Source organism: Spermophilus citellus (genome assembly GCF_964194105.1).
Source record: "Spermophilus citellus genome assembly, chromosome: 2".
Taxonomy (NCBI): domain Eukaryota; kingdom Metazoa; phylum Chordata; class Mammalia; order Rodentia; family Sciuridae; genus Spermophilus; species Spermophilus citellus.
In genome coordinates this window covers 162,525,990-162,542,599 of record NC_138183.1, presented here as the reverse complement: position 1 = coordinate 162,542,599, position 16,610 = coordinate 162,525,990, and the positions used below count along the sequence as shown (strand labels likewise).

Genomic DNA, 16,610 nt, shown 5'->3' with positions numbered 1-16,610 from the left:
GATTGGCACTCACATAAATGATGAAGGGTCCATTCAGCCCATTATTCTCTGTGAGGTTGTTTGTCTTATTATTTGAGAATTGTTTTGATACACTAGATAAAGAAATATGAACAGTGTAACCAGGACAAGGTCTGTGCTGCTGCTGCTCAAAGGCCAATACTCAGGAAACCAGAGTTGGCAGGAAGGAATCAGGTTTATTCAAGGGCCAGCCCAGAAGAAGATGGAGGGGCTGTATCCTCACAGCTTCATCTTGGGGGACCCAGGAACATAATAGACTTTTATAGGGAAGGGAAGGGGGAGCAGAGCAGAAAAGTACATGCTGAGTGGGATCTTTTTTTGAGGTGGGACACTCAACCACTGAGCCACATCCCCCCAAGCCCTATTTTGTATTTTATTTAGATACAGGGTCTCATTGAGTTGCTTAGTGCCTTGCTGTTGCTAAGGCTGGCTTTGAACTGCACCTGGCTGAGTGGGGTCTTAATCATCAGGGCTAGCTTCCTTCTTCCTTTTCTCTGAAAATCCCAATGAACCTCAACCTCTTATGCTTTTTTAAAAGATGTTTTCTGCAAATTAAATCCCACAGCAATTTACATTGCCTTAGTTGACACATAGAAACTGCGGCTTTCACAACCACCCTGCCATGTTAGATTGGTGGGGGGCACCTATTATAAAAAACTGTTCTCTAAAGGAACTGAAACTAGTAATAATCTTATGCTAGTACCCATCTCTGAGTTCAAAATATCCTCAAACTGGATAAAAGTGAATTTATTCTGCTGGTACAGAATTATGGCTTTTGTTTTGTTTTGTTTTGTTTTTCTTCAACTGCAGGTATTTTGCAGAAAGGGATTCTACAGCAGCTCAGCAGGTCCTCTCTGACTCTCTTCATCCAAAATGCAGGTAACTGTTGAAAATAAAAGATGGATTAGGCTTTATGAATTAGGTAAAGATGACCTCTTACATGGATCTGTAGATAAAGATTATCAGGAGAGTCAGCCCACCAGGAATGAGATTTAAAGTTCTCTCAAACAAGCCCTTTTGACAAATGCTGAATAGGAGGAGCAAAACTTCAGGTACTGTTCCAGGATTTAGGATGGAAAGTGGCACCATTCAAGCAAGATATATAATTAAAGAGACTGATAATGTCACTGGGTCCAGGAAGATTGAGAGGTAGGCAAGGAAGAAGTTCGGGGTTGGGAGAAAGAAAAGAATTCAGAGAAACAAGCAAGTGTGGTGGGAGAAAGAAGGAACAGAAGTCATGAAGTAAGAAACCAACTGAGGAAGTCTGGAATTATTGAAGCTTTTTAATTTTTTTTTTTTTTGTAAATTTTAGGATTCTAACTTATTTGCATTTTAATTTACCTTTCTAAATGTTTTTCTTTAATTCGTTACATGAAGGGATATCACTAAGGAAGAAATAAGGTATTTTCCCCTTTGCTTTCATGTTTTATTGCTTTTATTTATTTGAGAATGATTAGTGGTAAGACTTTTTAAAGGAAATATAAATTTATGAAAAATGTTCAAAAAGCAAACATTTTTCAACTTTTTATGTTATAATTAATTATTTGGGGGCTGTGTCTCAATGAGCTGAAAATCTGATTAAACAAATCTGATGGAAAATATTAAAGTGCCTTTTGATAGCCATGACTGTACCCAGTTTCAGGAAGTTTTAAACCCTTTACCTCGAGGGGTAACACTTGACCCCAGGAAGGACATTTCATGTGGGAATTTCATTACATAGAGCAAATCTTCCCTTCTGTTTTATGTATCTGATTTGATTGTATATAACAGCTAATGTGTGTGTCTGTGTGTGTTATTAGTTGCTCTTATAAATAGTTTCACTATTTTGCAGTCATGGTTTTGTATCACTTTTTTTCCCTCAGCATGATGGCAGGTTAGTTGTTAGTGTTCATGTTGGTTAAACAAATCTAAAATTTTATCATAACTTTCTCAAAATTCAGGAGAGGGTGGCTTAGACTCCCACTCCTTATTATATTCATTACAGTTCCATTTGGTGAACCACTTTCCTAGGTTTACATTTATAATCTTTTATAAGACTGAAAATTCATTTGCTTCATTTATTTAGCAAAAGAAGGAAGAGTTTTATTAGAAAGTGAAAAGTGAAGGTAGGCACACTCCAGGTAGAATGTGGGTTAGCTCAAGAATGGAGAGACCTACTTTTATTTATTTTAAGAAAACACTAAAATTACTTTGTTCTTTCTTGATTTGTTAGATGGTTAAAATCAAGCAGTTGTAACTTCATCTGAATTTATACTTCTGTAATTAAAATTGGCTGAGAGTCTGTGTGTGCTCTGTGGTGCCAGAGAAGTGTGAGCCAGAAGACATGAACCCTTCATGGTCTGGAAAGTAACAATAAGCTTAAAATATTTTTAAAAACATTTTAAAAACCAATGTTTAATTAAAAATGACTATGTGCCAGCAATACAAAGTGTTGCATTAGTATCCCCCAAACCAAAGGAATTGATGGGTCCAATACATCGTTTATCAGTTTTCTATCCTGTGCCTTTAGCAGAACATAAATGAGATCAAATTCTGGTTCTGTGTAATCCAGGTTTAAAGTAGATGGTAGATTTCAATAATTACAAGCTGATGCAGCAAAAGCTGCCTCAACTGCCTCTGCAGCTCCCGGAAGATGTCCTGTGGCTGCCTGCATTGAAGAAACTGCAAGGGCCTATGCATGGTCTTTAAAAAGATGTTTGATGGCTTTGTTTACAGCAGCATCTCCCAATGGTGTGGAAGTAGCATGTGTGTTGACATAGGATATGTCTTCAGGTTGAACACCTACATCTTTTATAGCAGCATTCATACATCTGTTTAAAAGAGCTTATGCCAACTGTACCACCCTTCCTCTGTGTTGACTCATGTCAAGCTTAAAATATTTTTGATTAACCATTGGAAAGAGATTTTTGTCTGTGAACCATTCTCAAAAAAAAATCATTTTATAGTTGTTAACTCCTGTATCCACCATCAGAGAGGAATTACTTGCAGGTTTATGTGACTACTCTCATTTAAGAAGAGACTAGTGAGTGTGTCCTGTGCTTGCTAAGCATAAGATAAAATTATAATTTTTTAAAAAAATTTATTTGTAAAATTACCATGTTTTATCCCTCAAGTTACAATACAATTGATTAGAGAAAGCTTGTGTGTTTATTGTTTCAGATTGATGGTAAATGTCACTGGATACAAATAAAAATGTATTGAAAATATTCCTATTCTTCTTCAGTGATGTCTGAAAGAAGTCAATTATGATATCAACGTGGCTTATGTCAGACCCTGAATATTTCAGGTGCTCAACAGTGAAAAGTCAACATACACACTAGAGAAAGTTCTTTCCCTGTCTTTCAGCAAGCATGATGTATTACTGCTGTCCTAAATATCTACCTTTAGAGTCTAGAAAGAACTTGAGGGATACAAGTAAATCAGTTTATAAGGAGAATTATAACTGTGAGCTTTTATGTTGATTTATTTTTTCTGAAGAAAATGATCCCATTTGTTGTTGGTTGTAGGATTGTATTCTATAATCAAATAATTGGAAGATATCGGCCTTTTCAATACTTTCCAATGCAAATAAAGATTTAATTTAACAAACAGAGACACTATTTGCTAAAAAGACTTTGTTAAAAAGGAAATGATGCTTATAAATTCTCATACAATTTTTTAAAATTTTACATAAAATTCTTTTTAATTTGAATGAGTTTTTTTTTTTCTGTTTGTTTGCTTGTTTGTTTTGTTACTAGGTATTGAATCCAGGGGTGTTTTTACCATGCAGCTACATCCCCAACCCTTTTTTAAATTTTATTTTGAGACAGGGTCTTTAAGTTACTGAGGCTGGCCTTAAACTTACAATCCTCTTGCCTCAGGCTTCTGAGTCACTAGGATTACAGGTGTATGCCACTTTGCACAGCTGTATATGAGTATTATAAGGAAAAATCTTCTGAAGCCTCTCTGGCCAGACTGGTTTGTTGTTTAGAAGTTATACTTTAAAAACAGATGGCATATTTAAATGAATTAAAAGCAGTTATTTTTAATTATAGCCAGTCATTTACATAGCCAGAAAGCACACAGAGTTAAATATCAGTTTTGCCTAATGTTTTTGTGGTTGTGTGCTGTGTGTATTATCTGCATGTTTTGCCATGTATTTGAGAGAACTCTCCTTTCTTTTGCTTAGATAGAAGCTAAGTATTCATGTCTTTAGTTTTTGCATTTTATTTCATTCCAGTGCTAATGTCAGTTTTCAGCACAAAACATTGAATGAAGGTTACATCATTCAAGAAGAAGAGTGGAACATTATTCTGCCTACAAGATGTTGTTGGGAAGGGGCAGATATACAGTATGCAAAATAATAGAATGTAAGGCAGGATTTTCAGAAGATTCTTCAAACAGTCATATTCAGGATCTCAAATTATAAAATAGATTAAAATGGAGCTCAACCAGAAGAAGTATCATCGCACTTGGAGAACAGAATTTTTTAAAACCTATCTACTGTCTTTCCTTCCTCTTCCCATTCTTCTTCTCCCTTCCCCCCTCCTTTCTTCTTTCCTTCTTTTCTTTCTTTTACTAACTCAATAATTTACTTACTAACATTTATTTGGCACCTACTGTGAACCAGGCATCACATATAGGGCTGGGCAGGATGAATACCATGAGATGAAAACCCAACCAAAATTCGGTGGGGAAACATGAGTGTGTAAGGCAACCTCTGTTTAGGGGAAAGGAGATGCCAGGCAAACTTTCAGAGGAGGAGTACTTGATAAGTAATGACAGTGTGTAAAGGAGTACTTAATGTTTGGCCTTTAAGGCTGTATTTCACTGTTGCTTTAGAAGTTGACAATACTCAAATTGATTCAAGTTCTAGACTTCTCTGCATACAGTTAGCAACTTTAACATAAGCAGTGAAAGAAAGCAAGAACCCATAAAGGATTAAATGTTATTCATTCATTCATTCAGCAAATTCAGCAAAACAGAATGGGAGAAGAAAAGGATGGATAAAGCAATTGGGTGAGTATAGAATTTCATACACAAAGAATGACAGACTAAACCACAAGCAGAGCAAAAGTGCCCCAAGAGTGCTGTGAAAGGTGACAAGGATGGAACTCCACTTGTCCTGATGGAAATATGTAAGCCTGTTGAATTTTAAAAAGGACTATTTATATGTGTTGGGATTTATTTCTATGACTTCATTATACCACTTTGGAACCAACTGATGAGGTTTAGATAGTTATAACTGTATGGGAGGGATTTTCAGAATTCGATTTGGTAGCTTTCTTTGAAGGATTTTTACAAAGTATTGAACTTATTAGATAAAATTTTACTTTAGAAGCTTTTTTAAAATGCCCATTTCATCCAAAAATATTTTTGTGCAGGTTTGTAATAAGAAAGAGGATTTAAAACTTATTTCTCCTTTCATTTTAAATAAGCATGTAGAAAAGGGACTATAAAATACATTTTGTGATAATATGCTTATTTAAATTTCTCTCACTTAAATGATATATGATTTATTCTGAAGCATAGAAAGTAAACCAAAATATCACCCTGATCTTATTATTCTTGTGTATCCACATTAATATTTTGTGGCATTTCATTCTAGCCTTTTTTCATGCACATTTGTATATATTTTAAACTTGGCTTGTTAAATCCATAAAGTTTTATATCCTGCTTAAATAGGATTTAAAAACATAGATTTAGTCAGCTGTAATATGGTATATGAGATTACTGTAATCTATTTCTCTAGTCATTATTTTTAAGAATAGTTTCCACATCTTGCTATTATAAATAATGCTGTGATTAATATCTGTGTGTAAACATTAGCCCACATTGTATATTTTGGGCTTTTTAAATTTTTATTTATTTATTTTTTTGGGGGGTGGTACCAGGGGTTGAACTCAGGGGCACTCAATCCCTGAGCCACATCCCCAGCCCAATTTTGTATTTTATTATCTTGCTGAGTTGCTTAGCACCTTGCTATTGCTGAGGCTGGCTTTGAACTCGTGATCCTCCTGTCTCAGCCTCCTGAGACACTGGGATTACAGGTGTGTGCCACCGCGCCAGGCCACTTTGGATATTTTGGAAGTAGAATTACCAAGTCAAACCATATGAACTCTCAACTCTTTGGGTATGCATTATTTAAACCATATGATCAATTATAAAAGTCAAAGTTTTGATGGGGTGGAGAAGAAAGAGCAATTTTCCACTCTGATAATGTAATAGGAATTGAAAACCCAAGTTATCATTTTTTGAAATGCTTATTTCCCATATATGCAACACTATTGGTTTTGTGGTTTTCACCTCACAGGTACTCATTTGCAATTGTGGGCATCAATATAACCGATCTGGCATATAATCTACTGGTCAGTGGAGCACTAAAAACCCACTTCTACAACATCGCTCCAGAAGCTCCAACATTGTCTCACTTCCAACAAACGTTCTGTAAGTGTTCTGTCATTTAATTATCAATACAAGTGTCTATAGAGCACTCCAGAAAAGGATCAAAGCTGAGAAATCTTTGTGCTGTTTTGGGCCCTTTGAAATCTTTCCTTTGGTTTTGAATTTTTTATTTGGTTGTGAATTTTTTATTTGATATCCCCCACTCATAGAAGGAATACTCAGAGATGACTCATTACATCATGAGAACTGCAACCTAATCAAGTGGATCAATCTTCTGATGTGGGTTAACTGGGTGGTAACTACAGGCAGACAGGGTGTGACTAGAAGAAGTAGGTTATTGGGGGCATGACCTTGGGGTTTATATTTTGTTCCTGGTGAACAGAGTTCTCTCTCTCTGCTACCCAGTTGCCATAACCTGAGTTGCTTGCCTCTGCCACACCCTTCTGTTATGATGAGCTGTGAAGTTAGCCAATCATGGACTGAATCTCTGAAACCATGAGCCAAAATAAACTTTTCCTCCTCTATGCGGTTCTTGTCAGGTCTTTTGATCACAGTGACAAAAAAAAAAAAAAAAAAAAAAAAATCTGACTAAAACAGATTATTTTCTCACTCAGAAACTACACTCATATTTTTAGGTTTCATGAATTTGACTCTTTCCTGCTTTGCATGATATTCAATGTGTCAGCTTCTGGTTGACTTAAAGATGTTGCAAGTGCCTCTCTCCCTATGATCCCACATGGCATAGCACTCAAGAGTACAGCTCTCTACACAGCCTGAGTTGACTGCCAGATCTATGTTTTAGCAGAAATGAAATCTCCAACATTACAAGATAAGGTTGAAAACCTTGCCCAGAAACAAAACAAAACCAAAAAAAAACAAAAAAACAAAAAAAAAAAAACAAAAAAAAAAAAGGCATTGATAAAAAATAGAAAATAAAGGTGGAAAAAGAAAAGACTATTCCAGGAAGTTTTATATCTGAAAAACAGGAGTCCTGGAAAAAAGGAAAACAAAGGAAAGGGAACCAAAGAAATAGATCAGGAAAATTTTCTGAACTGAAGGATGGACTTTCATATTTAAACTACTAAGCACCAACATAGTGGATGAAAATAGACCCACACCAAAATACCACTGTGAAATATCATGACACTGGAAAGATATGATCTTGAAATTTTCCAAAGTTGTCATATGAAGAATTTGGACTAGAGATGACATTGGACTTCTCAATAGCAACGTTGTAGTCTAGAAGACAATGGGATAATGTCTGCAAATATTTAAGAAAACATGAAGGGAATATGATTTCCAGTTTATAATTCTAGTCCCGGTCTAACTTACCAGTTAAATACTGAAATAGAATAAACACTTTTTAAAATGCAAGATCTTGAACAGTTTACTTCCTGGTACTTTTATCAGGAAGTTCCTAATAGAATGTAATTCCACACAATAAGAGAATATTTTTTTTTTTTTTGGTGTGTGTGGGGTTGGGGATTGAAACCAGGGCCTTATGCATGGGAGGCAAACCCTCTACCAACTAAGCTACATCCCCAGCCCTAAAAATAATCTTAAAATGAATAAATGGATCCAGAAGACAGGATTTATCCCATGAGAGAAGTGAAGGGGGGTTTTAGGGTAATGTGAAGAGAAAGCCCAAGATAAAGTCTGTGCAATAGTCTCTAAGAAATTTGTATTTTAGCAGGTACAGAAGGCTCTAGTAGACTGTTTTAAGACTATAAAACTGATAGACTATCTACCATTTTTTTGTTTGGGCATGGTGACATACACCTGTAAACCCAGCAACTTGGGAGGCTGAGGAAGGAGGATCTCAAGTTTGAGGTTAGCCTTACCAATTTAGTGAGACCCTTTCTCAAAAATTAAAAGTAGTGGGGATGTGGCTTAGTGGTAAAGCACCACTGGGTTCCATTCCTAATACCATAAAAAATATAGTATCTATCACGTTCAAGCACATTAAGAGGACATTAGCGTACTTTAGAGATGGTTTAAGGTTAAAGTGGAAAACTAAGCAAATAAAAAATAAGGCAATTTTAAAAATCTAAGAAGAGATGAGAAAATAAATGGTCATATGTCTAGGTGGGTGAAAGGGAGCTAAGTCTTCATCTCTTATAAAAGGGAGTTTAAAAAAATCAAGCAATGGAAATCTTGTTATTTAGAACTATAGAGGTCAGTAGTCAAAATAATCAGCTCAAAGAGTTGAAATGCAAGAATTAGGGCAAGTGAGACTGGAATATTTTGTTTTGTTTTGTTCTCTTTTTTTGCAACTAGACTTGTTAAACTATTTGACTCTGAACAATATGCATGTGTAACTTAGATTAGAAACTAAAAGGAAATTTAAAGATGCATATACTTTATAACTTGTCCATAGAAAATGTGAGTCCCACATATAATGCCATTACAGCTCCTATTTTGACAATTGGATGATTATATGTACTCCTGTAATAACTCTGACCATCTCTAACAAATATTGAGATTTTACTGCAGGTCAGGTTCTGGGATGAAGAAGACAGACATCTAAACAAGGAAGTAAAACATTCTGGGAAGACTTTTGTGATTGAGAAAGTAAAGCTAGTTTTTAAAAATTGCAAACACCTATGGCTTTCAAAGTTCACTAAGTCTGGGAATTAAGGAAAGCTCCTGGAAGCAACTGCCACTTTCAATGAGACCTGAAGGACAAGTGACAGAAAATAAAGCAATAGTAGCTGACTGGTTGGGCCAGAGGAAGTGGCAGGGCAAAGGTCACAAAACAGAAGAAAGTGGAATCAAGTAGTAGAGCAGAGAGTGTCGGGGAGGAGACAGAGCGTGACTAGAGGTGATACTGGGAATATTAGAGTAGAATGGGGCCAGATCCCAAAGAGCTTTGAAGGCCACATTAAAGAGCATGAACGTGTAGCTAAATAAAACCTCATGCTACATTTCCTTAGTCCATTACACTTAGCCTATTCTGTATTTTCCATGCTCTTTATGGAAATAAGGGAAATTCTGAGGGAAAATAAAGTGAGTTTAATTTTAGGCAAGCAGAGTGAAATCCATGTAGAGCCACAGAATGGACATTCTAATATAAGGCTCTGGAGCTCTGAAGAATCTGAATGGCACAAGCTACAGATTTGAAATTCATCAGCATTGAGGAAGAAAATCAGTGCCACACAGTGAAGGGCATTTCCCGGGAAAATAATCAAAGTTAAAATTATAGGGAAATAGCATTTCTGTTTTGTCCACTGCCATACCCTCAGCACAGATCCTCGTGCAGAGTAAACACTGAGTAACTATTTATTGGATGCATGGATGAATGGATGGGTGAATGGAAAGGAAGCTACAATATTGGGCAATGTTCTTTATAAGGTGAAGGGGACACTATATGATCTGGAAAATTTTAGCCTTGTCCTGGATTGAAATGTTTCTGAGAATCCCAGAGCAGATGAGTAAGCATGCCATAGGATTACTTATTTCCCAAGGCACTCCTCAGGTTTTGGAAACAGCAGCAGTTCCCTGTAGATTGGCTCATAGGCAGAGGAACTGGGGAGTCTTTAGAGAAAGCAAACTGTGCCCTAGCTTCATTATTCCTTCACCAACTATGATCAGTTCTGCACGTCTCCTCTGTAATATTTTTGCAATTACCTGTGTCCTTGCGCATCTCTCTGCTCTCCAGTAACCCGATGCAGTGAAGCAAAACCAAGACACATTGAAGCAGCAATAAATTTGCTGCAGGCTTGAGATGGAAAGCCAAATTAGTATTCAAAATAAGTATTTCATCTAGGTGGAAGAATATAAGAACATAATGGCTCCATCATTATGACTTCACAGTATTATTCGGTGAACACTGCACTGCCAAGGGACTATGTTACAGAAACTGCATTCAATCTAAAGCTCTACTGAACACACAGCCCCATTAAAATGGAGTGAGGTTAGGCTAGTGAGCAAAGGAACACACAATGGCCGGAAGAGGAAAAGGAATTGTCTTTTCTTTTCTTTGACCTTCAGAAGAAAAACTATTCAGTAAGAATAAGAACCAGAGGAACAGAATGCATAGGAAAGGCTGGCTGTTGCAGCTGTGGGAAATCAACTGGTTTGTGGTCCTGATTTCCTGCTGTCATTGTGTAACTATGCACCCTTCAAGAATCTTATCTAAGCCCAGTGTCCTCTGGTGTAAAATAGAGATATAAAATCTACATTGCCTACCCCACAAAGCTGTTGTAAGAATTAAGTGAGAGACTGTTAGCCATACCTTGGCCTCTGTTTTCTCCTGCTTTCCTCACTGCTTTGTTAGCTTCCTGAGCTAACAGATCATCAGCTGAAATTGCATACCTGTCTCCCTCTCTCCAGGAGACTGAGAAATTAGGAAACACAGAACTCGACCTTTCTCTTCATCCTCAGCACCTAATGTTGTATCAGTTACATATTTGTAATTGGAGGATGGGTTACCTGACCAACTGGTCAAATGAATTTTTGAACACCCCACATTATATAAAATGAGAAGAGTTTTATGACTGTAATATATACCTGGGATTCTGGGCCACCATTTCTGCATTTTTATTACAATCATGTTATATGATCTCTAATTGCTTTCCTAATGAATAGAGAGAATCCCAGGGAATCTGTCTACAAGCTCTACAGTTTGAATTTGTAGCCTTAAGAGGAGGTATCATGAGAGTGGTATCAGATATGAACCACTTCATCTAGCCAATTTTTTAAAACTTCCAAGATGATGTTCTGTAATTGTGCATAAGGTAGAAAACAGGCGAAACTAAATGGAGCTGGGCTGGAGTTATAGCTCAGCGGTAGAGTGCTTGCCTGGCCTGTGTGAGGCACTGGGTTCGTTTCTCAGCACTGCATATAAATAAAATAAATGGTCCAACGACAACTTAAAAATATATATAATATATAAAAGATACTGTAAATGAAAGCATTATTAAAAAAAACTAAATGGAACTGCGTTATTTTAGAACTCTGTGCCACACTACATCATCTTTAGAGTATTTGCCAAATATATCTACACATTATAGAAGAATGAACATTTTTATGTATGTTGCAGAAAAATTAATTATTAAAAGATGATGATAAACATTTGAGATGGAAATGCTATGTACACTAATTTGATCATTCCACACTGTATACATGTATCAAATTATTACATTGTACCCTATAAATAGTGCAATTAAAAATAAAATTTTTAAAAGATGACTTTTCACAGTATGTATTTATCATTGTCAACAGGAGTAAAGATGCTGTTACTTATAAGATACTAATGAGATACATCATGGACATTTTTAATTCATAGTATTAGAAACTTGACTTTCCATGCAAAATAGCTCAGATATGTTTATTTGAGCTCAAAAACCAGTCAGGAAAATTATGCGTATTTTATATACTAAGAAAAGAGAAGAAATTATACATTATCATAGATTTCTTTTAGACCCATAGAAATCTTAATATTTAGAAGGAAGCCAAGGGCACTTAAAAAGATGTCATCTTCTAGACCATAGGTTCTCAAACTTTAGTAACACAGGATTCTTAATGGATTGCAAGTTTGGTTGAATCTGGAAGGACCTGCATTATTAACAGGTACCCCAAATCATTCCTGGGATATTTTAAGAATTTGTTTAGTTACTAAAATGGGCAGATTATTGACTTCTTTTCATTGGATAAGACTGAGGTTAGAGGAAACAAGTTTCTCTTTGGTGTGCACCAAAACAACCAGGCTGATAAATAAACTCCAACAGGGTATGTGGAAATGGTGAGGAGAAATAGGGATACCCAGCCTGGAGATGAGATAAGCACTGGGCTTAAAGCACACTTCAGATACTTGGATCTGAAGGATCTGACTGAGGATTGAATTTGCTCCATAAAACCTAAAGCTTTAGGCTCCATGTGAGAACCGTTTTAAGAGACAAGCTTCTCACCCATGGAACCATCAAGCCTGGATGCCACCTTGGGCTGCCTTGGGGAATCCAAGCATCAGATGAACACAGACAGAGAAGATGGCTCCCAGGTGACTGATACTGCTGATCTGAGTATTTTCTGATTGTCAGCCCTAGTGTGTGTAACCATGGGCCAGTTGGGTGAGGGTAGATTGTGTCTCTTATCAGAAATGTTAAAAGCAGTCATGTCAATTACTGCATGTGAAGAGCCCAAAGACAGACTATCCTAAAAGAAATAGAACAGTGAACCCAAAAGAAACATAAAATAAATACTCTCTCTCCCTGTCCTATATTTGTGTAGAGACCGTGTACTTATGGGTGTATGAGCATACCTAACAAAAATAATGAGAAGAATATGATGGGAGGAACAGGAGTACAAGTGGGTCTACACCTGGCCATATATGTTGAGGGGAGGTTACTTCTAATTTGTATTATATATATGAATAAAGATTTTTTAAATCTGTTTATGGAATTTTGTCAAAAGGATTCCCAATCATTGTTAGTTACCAGAAAAACAAAAGTTGTTAATTTTTTAATATTCAAACTGAGTATATTCTTTCTAATATGATTCTTCATTTCTGTTCACATAAAGAGGTAGAAGAGCTGATATTTAAACCAGGTGTCTTACTCCAGTCTTGGCTCCTGTTTTCAAATACTTTCTAAAGTTAACAAACAAAAAAGCTTGTGTAATGTTTGTTTTGATAGGATTATTTCCTTAAATACTCTTTTCTAAGATAGATTTCTATCTTTTCTAAGATAGAGTTTGCAATTAATTTATTACATACAAATACCTATAATTGTCTTTAAAAAAAACAATCCACATTTCAATTTTAAATGTGGTGGAGGGGAGGGGGCACTATGGGAAACAGACACAATAAGTAGATTCTTGTATCAAGGTCTTCACATTTTTTTCAAAATTTTCCCACTCCAGATCATTCATAGATAACATTTTTGAGACACAAAGGCATTCGAATATGAAATTATGCTTCAGAGCAAGGAAGTCTTATTATCAATTTCACATAGTTTAATGACCAGTCTGTGTTGTTCAGAGTTGATTTACCATTCTTATTGTCTCATAATAGATTGTCAAAATGCATTTGTTTGATTTGTCATGGTAATTTAAAAAGCAGTTAAATCAAAAGTCAAAACAGAAAAGGTGGAGCAGAGTAATTTTGAAAAATTGAACCATTATATTAATTTAATTAGGAGGAGAAGGATGAAGTAGTCACTGTTGGCCTTTCAGAATATATTCCCCATGTGATCCATATTCAAGAGATGGCAGAACTGATTTGTCTTCCTGCTTCCTGAAATTGAGAATAATTCTAAGACCAACTGTAAAAATCTTAACCAATTGCTAGCTTCTGCTTCACTGGTCTTAAAGAATAAAGAATTTTTTTTGATGTGCTGATTATCAAACCCCACATCCTTAAGCATACTAAGCAAGTGACTCTAACACCAAGCTACCCCCCAACCCCAAAAATAATCTTAAATAGTCTTATTTGCTAAATTTTGAATTTCTTTGAGCTCCATGGGTTCTGTGATTTTGGTCTAACTCATTCAGGATGGTTGTTTAATATGTTTAAGAACCTTTATCTCTTGTGTTCTTATCACTGCCTTATCTCTAACAGGCTATTTGATGCATGAATTTCACAAGTTTTGGATTGAAGAAGATCCCATGGACATAATGGAATTTAATCGTGTGAGGGAGAAATTCCGCAAGAGGATCATAAAACAGCTGCAAAATCCAGACATGGCGCTGTGCCCGCATTTTGCTGCCTCTGAAGGTTTAATCAACATGTAGTCGCCCACACTGATTTTAATGGATACCCTGGAACACTGCCTCATTGTCGTGTTAGGTCTCTGCTTAGGTCACAGCTCACACACTGAATGCACACAGTGATTATATGCATGCCTTTTGATACAGTATTTTCATCTCTTGGTCATAATTCCAAGATCCCCAAATATCGCTATTTCTGGACTATCTGTCCTCCAGTGACTGCTTATATTATGGCATTATGCAGTGTTACATCTTGCCTTGACACCCAGGTATGGAAAGAGTTTTCTATTTTTTTAAATTTTTTTCCTCCCCCTCATAACTCAACATTAAAGACTTGGATTTCACTAGCTGTATTTTGTATGTAAGAGGTTTAGCTGAATCTTGTTCTGTGAAAGCCTTTTAATTTGTTGATATGTTTCATGACTACTGCTGCTAGCTTTTCAAGCCAGGTTCATGCTTGGACCTCATTTCTGATAAAGTATAAGACTTTAACATAATACAGACAGACACATGATAAGCCAAACTCTTCCTGCAAACATAGCTGTGCTTCACAAAAATGTAATGAGGCTTACAAGAAGTAACTTTAGGTAGGAGCTGTTTTTGTGTGAAGTTCTGCAGAATTATTTTGTATCTTAACCCCAGTTGCAATTGTATCATGGTCATCTGGTGATCAAATGATTTTTTTTATTCTCATAGTTTCACTGGCTTGGGTGTCTAAATATGTTCATGATTCTTGGAGCCTCAGAAGAGAAGTAAGCCTATTTCAAAAGCTGCAAAAGGTTTTTCACTGCCCGCCTCTTGCTGAACTCAGAGTTATCCCCCAGCACTGTTCTGATCCAAGCATCTTCGCTTGGGGAACTGAGTGCTGACTGGTTTGTTTTCTATGTCAATGGGCAATATTAAAAAACAATTTGCAAGAAAATATGTTGCAATATAGAAACCAAAACTATATCATTCTGCAATATTTCTTGAAAATAATGATCTTATCAGTGGAAGAATTAAATTGCTTGGAAAAAGTAAAGTGAAATCATTCCAAAACTGCTAAAAATCATTTTAAAAAATGTGATTTAGTTTGGAATTATGATTGTAGTCTGTTGAATAGTATTTACCATGGCATTTCATACCCATGGTATTTTATACTTTCAGACTATCAATTTTAGTATTATTAGATGTTTGTGTAATCACTTGCTTATTTAAATGAATTTTGAGTACTGCCTAACTGTCAGATATATGAATAAATTACATGTCATTCTACTGTAACGGAGAGTAGATTTCATATTAATAATTTTTGTGCTCGTACAGCTTCTGAATTTGCAAATATGTGATCTGGTAGAATGTCAAAGACTGATGACCTGAAGCTGATTGTAAATCATGCCATCTTTCAGATTAACTGGGTGTGAGTAAGCATGTGTTACGTCTGAAAGACTTCTTTATTTTCAAGGTCTTATGGTGCTTTAATGAAAGAATAAGATCCAGCTTTTTCTTCCTTATTTCCTATACCATCTTGCTTGGCCACTGCTAGACAGCTGAGGAAAACACATACTACCCATTGTTTCCTCTCCTAATCTAGTTCCTCCAGGACTGTGTGATTCATCTTCTGCCTTTTTTTGATCCTGTACCTGGTGGCAGCATCTTGCATTGCCTCTGTTAGAATCCCTTGCCTTTTCTTAGAATGCAGAGGAGAAGGAGTTGGTTAACATGTGATGCATATCATGAGTAATGACAAGAATGTGTATTCCTCTCCTGGGAAGTGAGAAACGGCAAGCCTCCTAAGTAGCCTGTCTTGAGAATGCTCAATTGCCAGTGAAGCTGCAGCTGCTGGAGATGAAGGCATTATTGTATATGCAGCTCAGCCTCTGTCAGCCACATGTGGGCACTGTCTCTTTCTATCCACTGTGGTCCCATGTCACTGCTATGGCTTGATAGTGTGTGGCACTTACACCAGCTCATGTCTCCTCTGTTCAGGTAGAGATGGTTGACATTAACAAAGCTAAGAGTTTCCCCTCTCAGCTCCTTTAATGCTGTCTCTCTGTTGTATCTTAACATGGCTGCACAATTTTGAAAAAGCTCTGCCAACTCCTCCTAGTTCTGAATATTATTAGATTTCTCATTCACACCTCTTTCTGGAAGATGCCTGCTACCCAGTAACACAAAGTAAGGTGAGAAAGAGAGCTTCCAAAAGCTCCAGAAATGTGGTGTGTGTGTGTGTGTGTGTGTGTGTGTGTGTGTGTGTGCAAGCGCACGCATGTGTTTCCCCAGAGTATTTTTAGCTTGCTTATATTTATTCCATTGAACAAGGATTGACCACGTAAAATGTAAATTGTGTAGCAAGCTTCTTTCAAGTGTTTTTAAAATACTGCTTGCTATGATTAAAATATATTCCAGCTTGGACTACAGGAAAAGAAAAAAAAATGTTTTTTTGAAGCACCATTTCTGGAACTTGAGACTTCAACCTGACTTTCCTTCTCACAGTTCTTGTTATTTTAATGTAATGGGGGGGAAAA

The 16,610-nt window shown here is 36.3% G+C and overlaps 1 protein-coding gene across 1 annotated transcript in view; it reads left to right on the top strand.

Annotated features, from left to right (window-relative positions):
* Nucleotides 1–15,226, top strand: part of ELMOD1 (ELMO domain containing 1) — a 75,084-nt gene extending 59,858 nt beyond the window's left edge. The window contains exons 8-11 of the mRNA XM_081282200.1: nucleotides 829–897; nucleotides 4,966–5,016; nucleotides 6,311–6,444; nucleotides 13,958–15,226. Coding sequence (XP_081138326.1) covers nucleotides 829–897; nucleotides 4,966–5,016; nucleotides 6,311–6,444; nucleotides 13,958–14,130 — 427 coding nt within the window. The 3' untranslated portion in view covers nucleotides 14,131–15,226. The remainder of the gene's footprint in view (nucleotides 1–828; nucleotides 898–4,965; nucleotides 5,017–6,310; nucleotides 6,445–13,957) is intronic.
* Nucleotides 15,227–16,610: the final 1,384 nt, after the last annotated feature.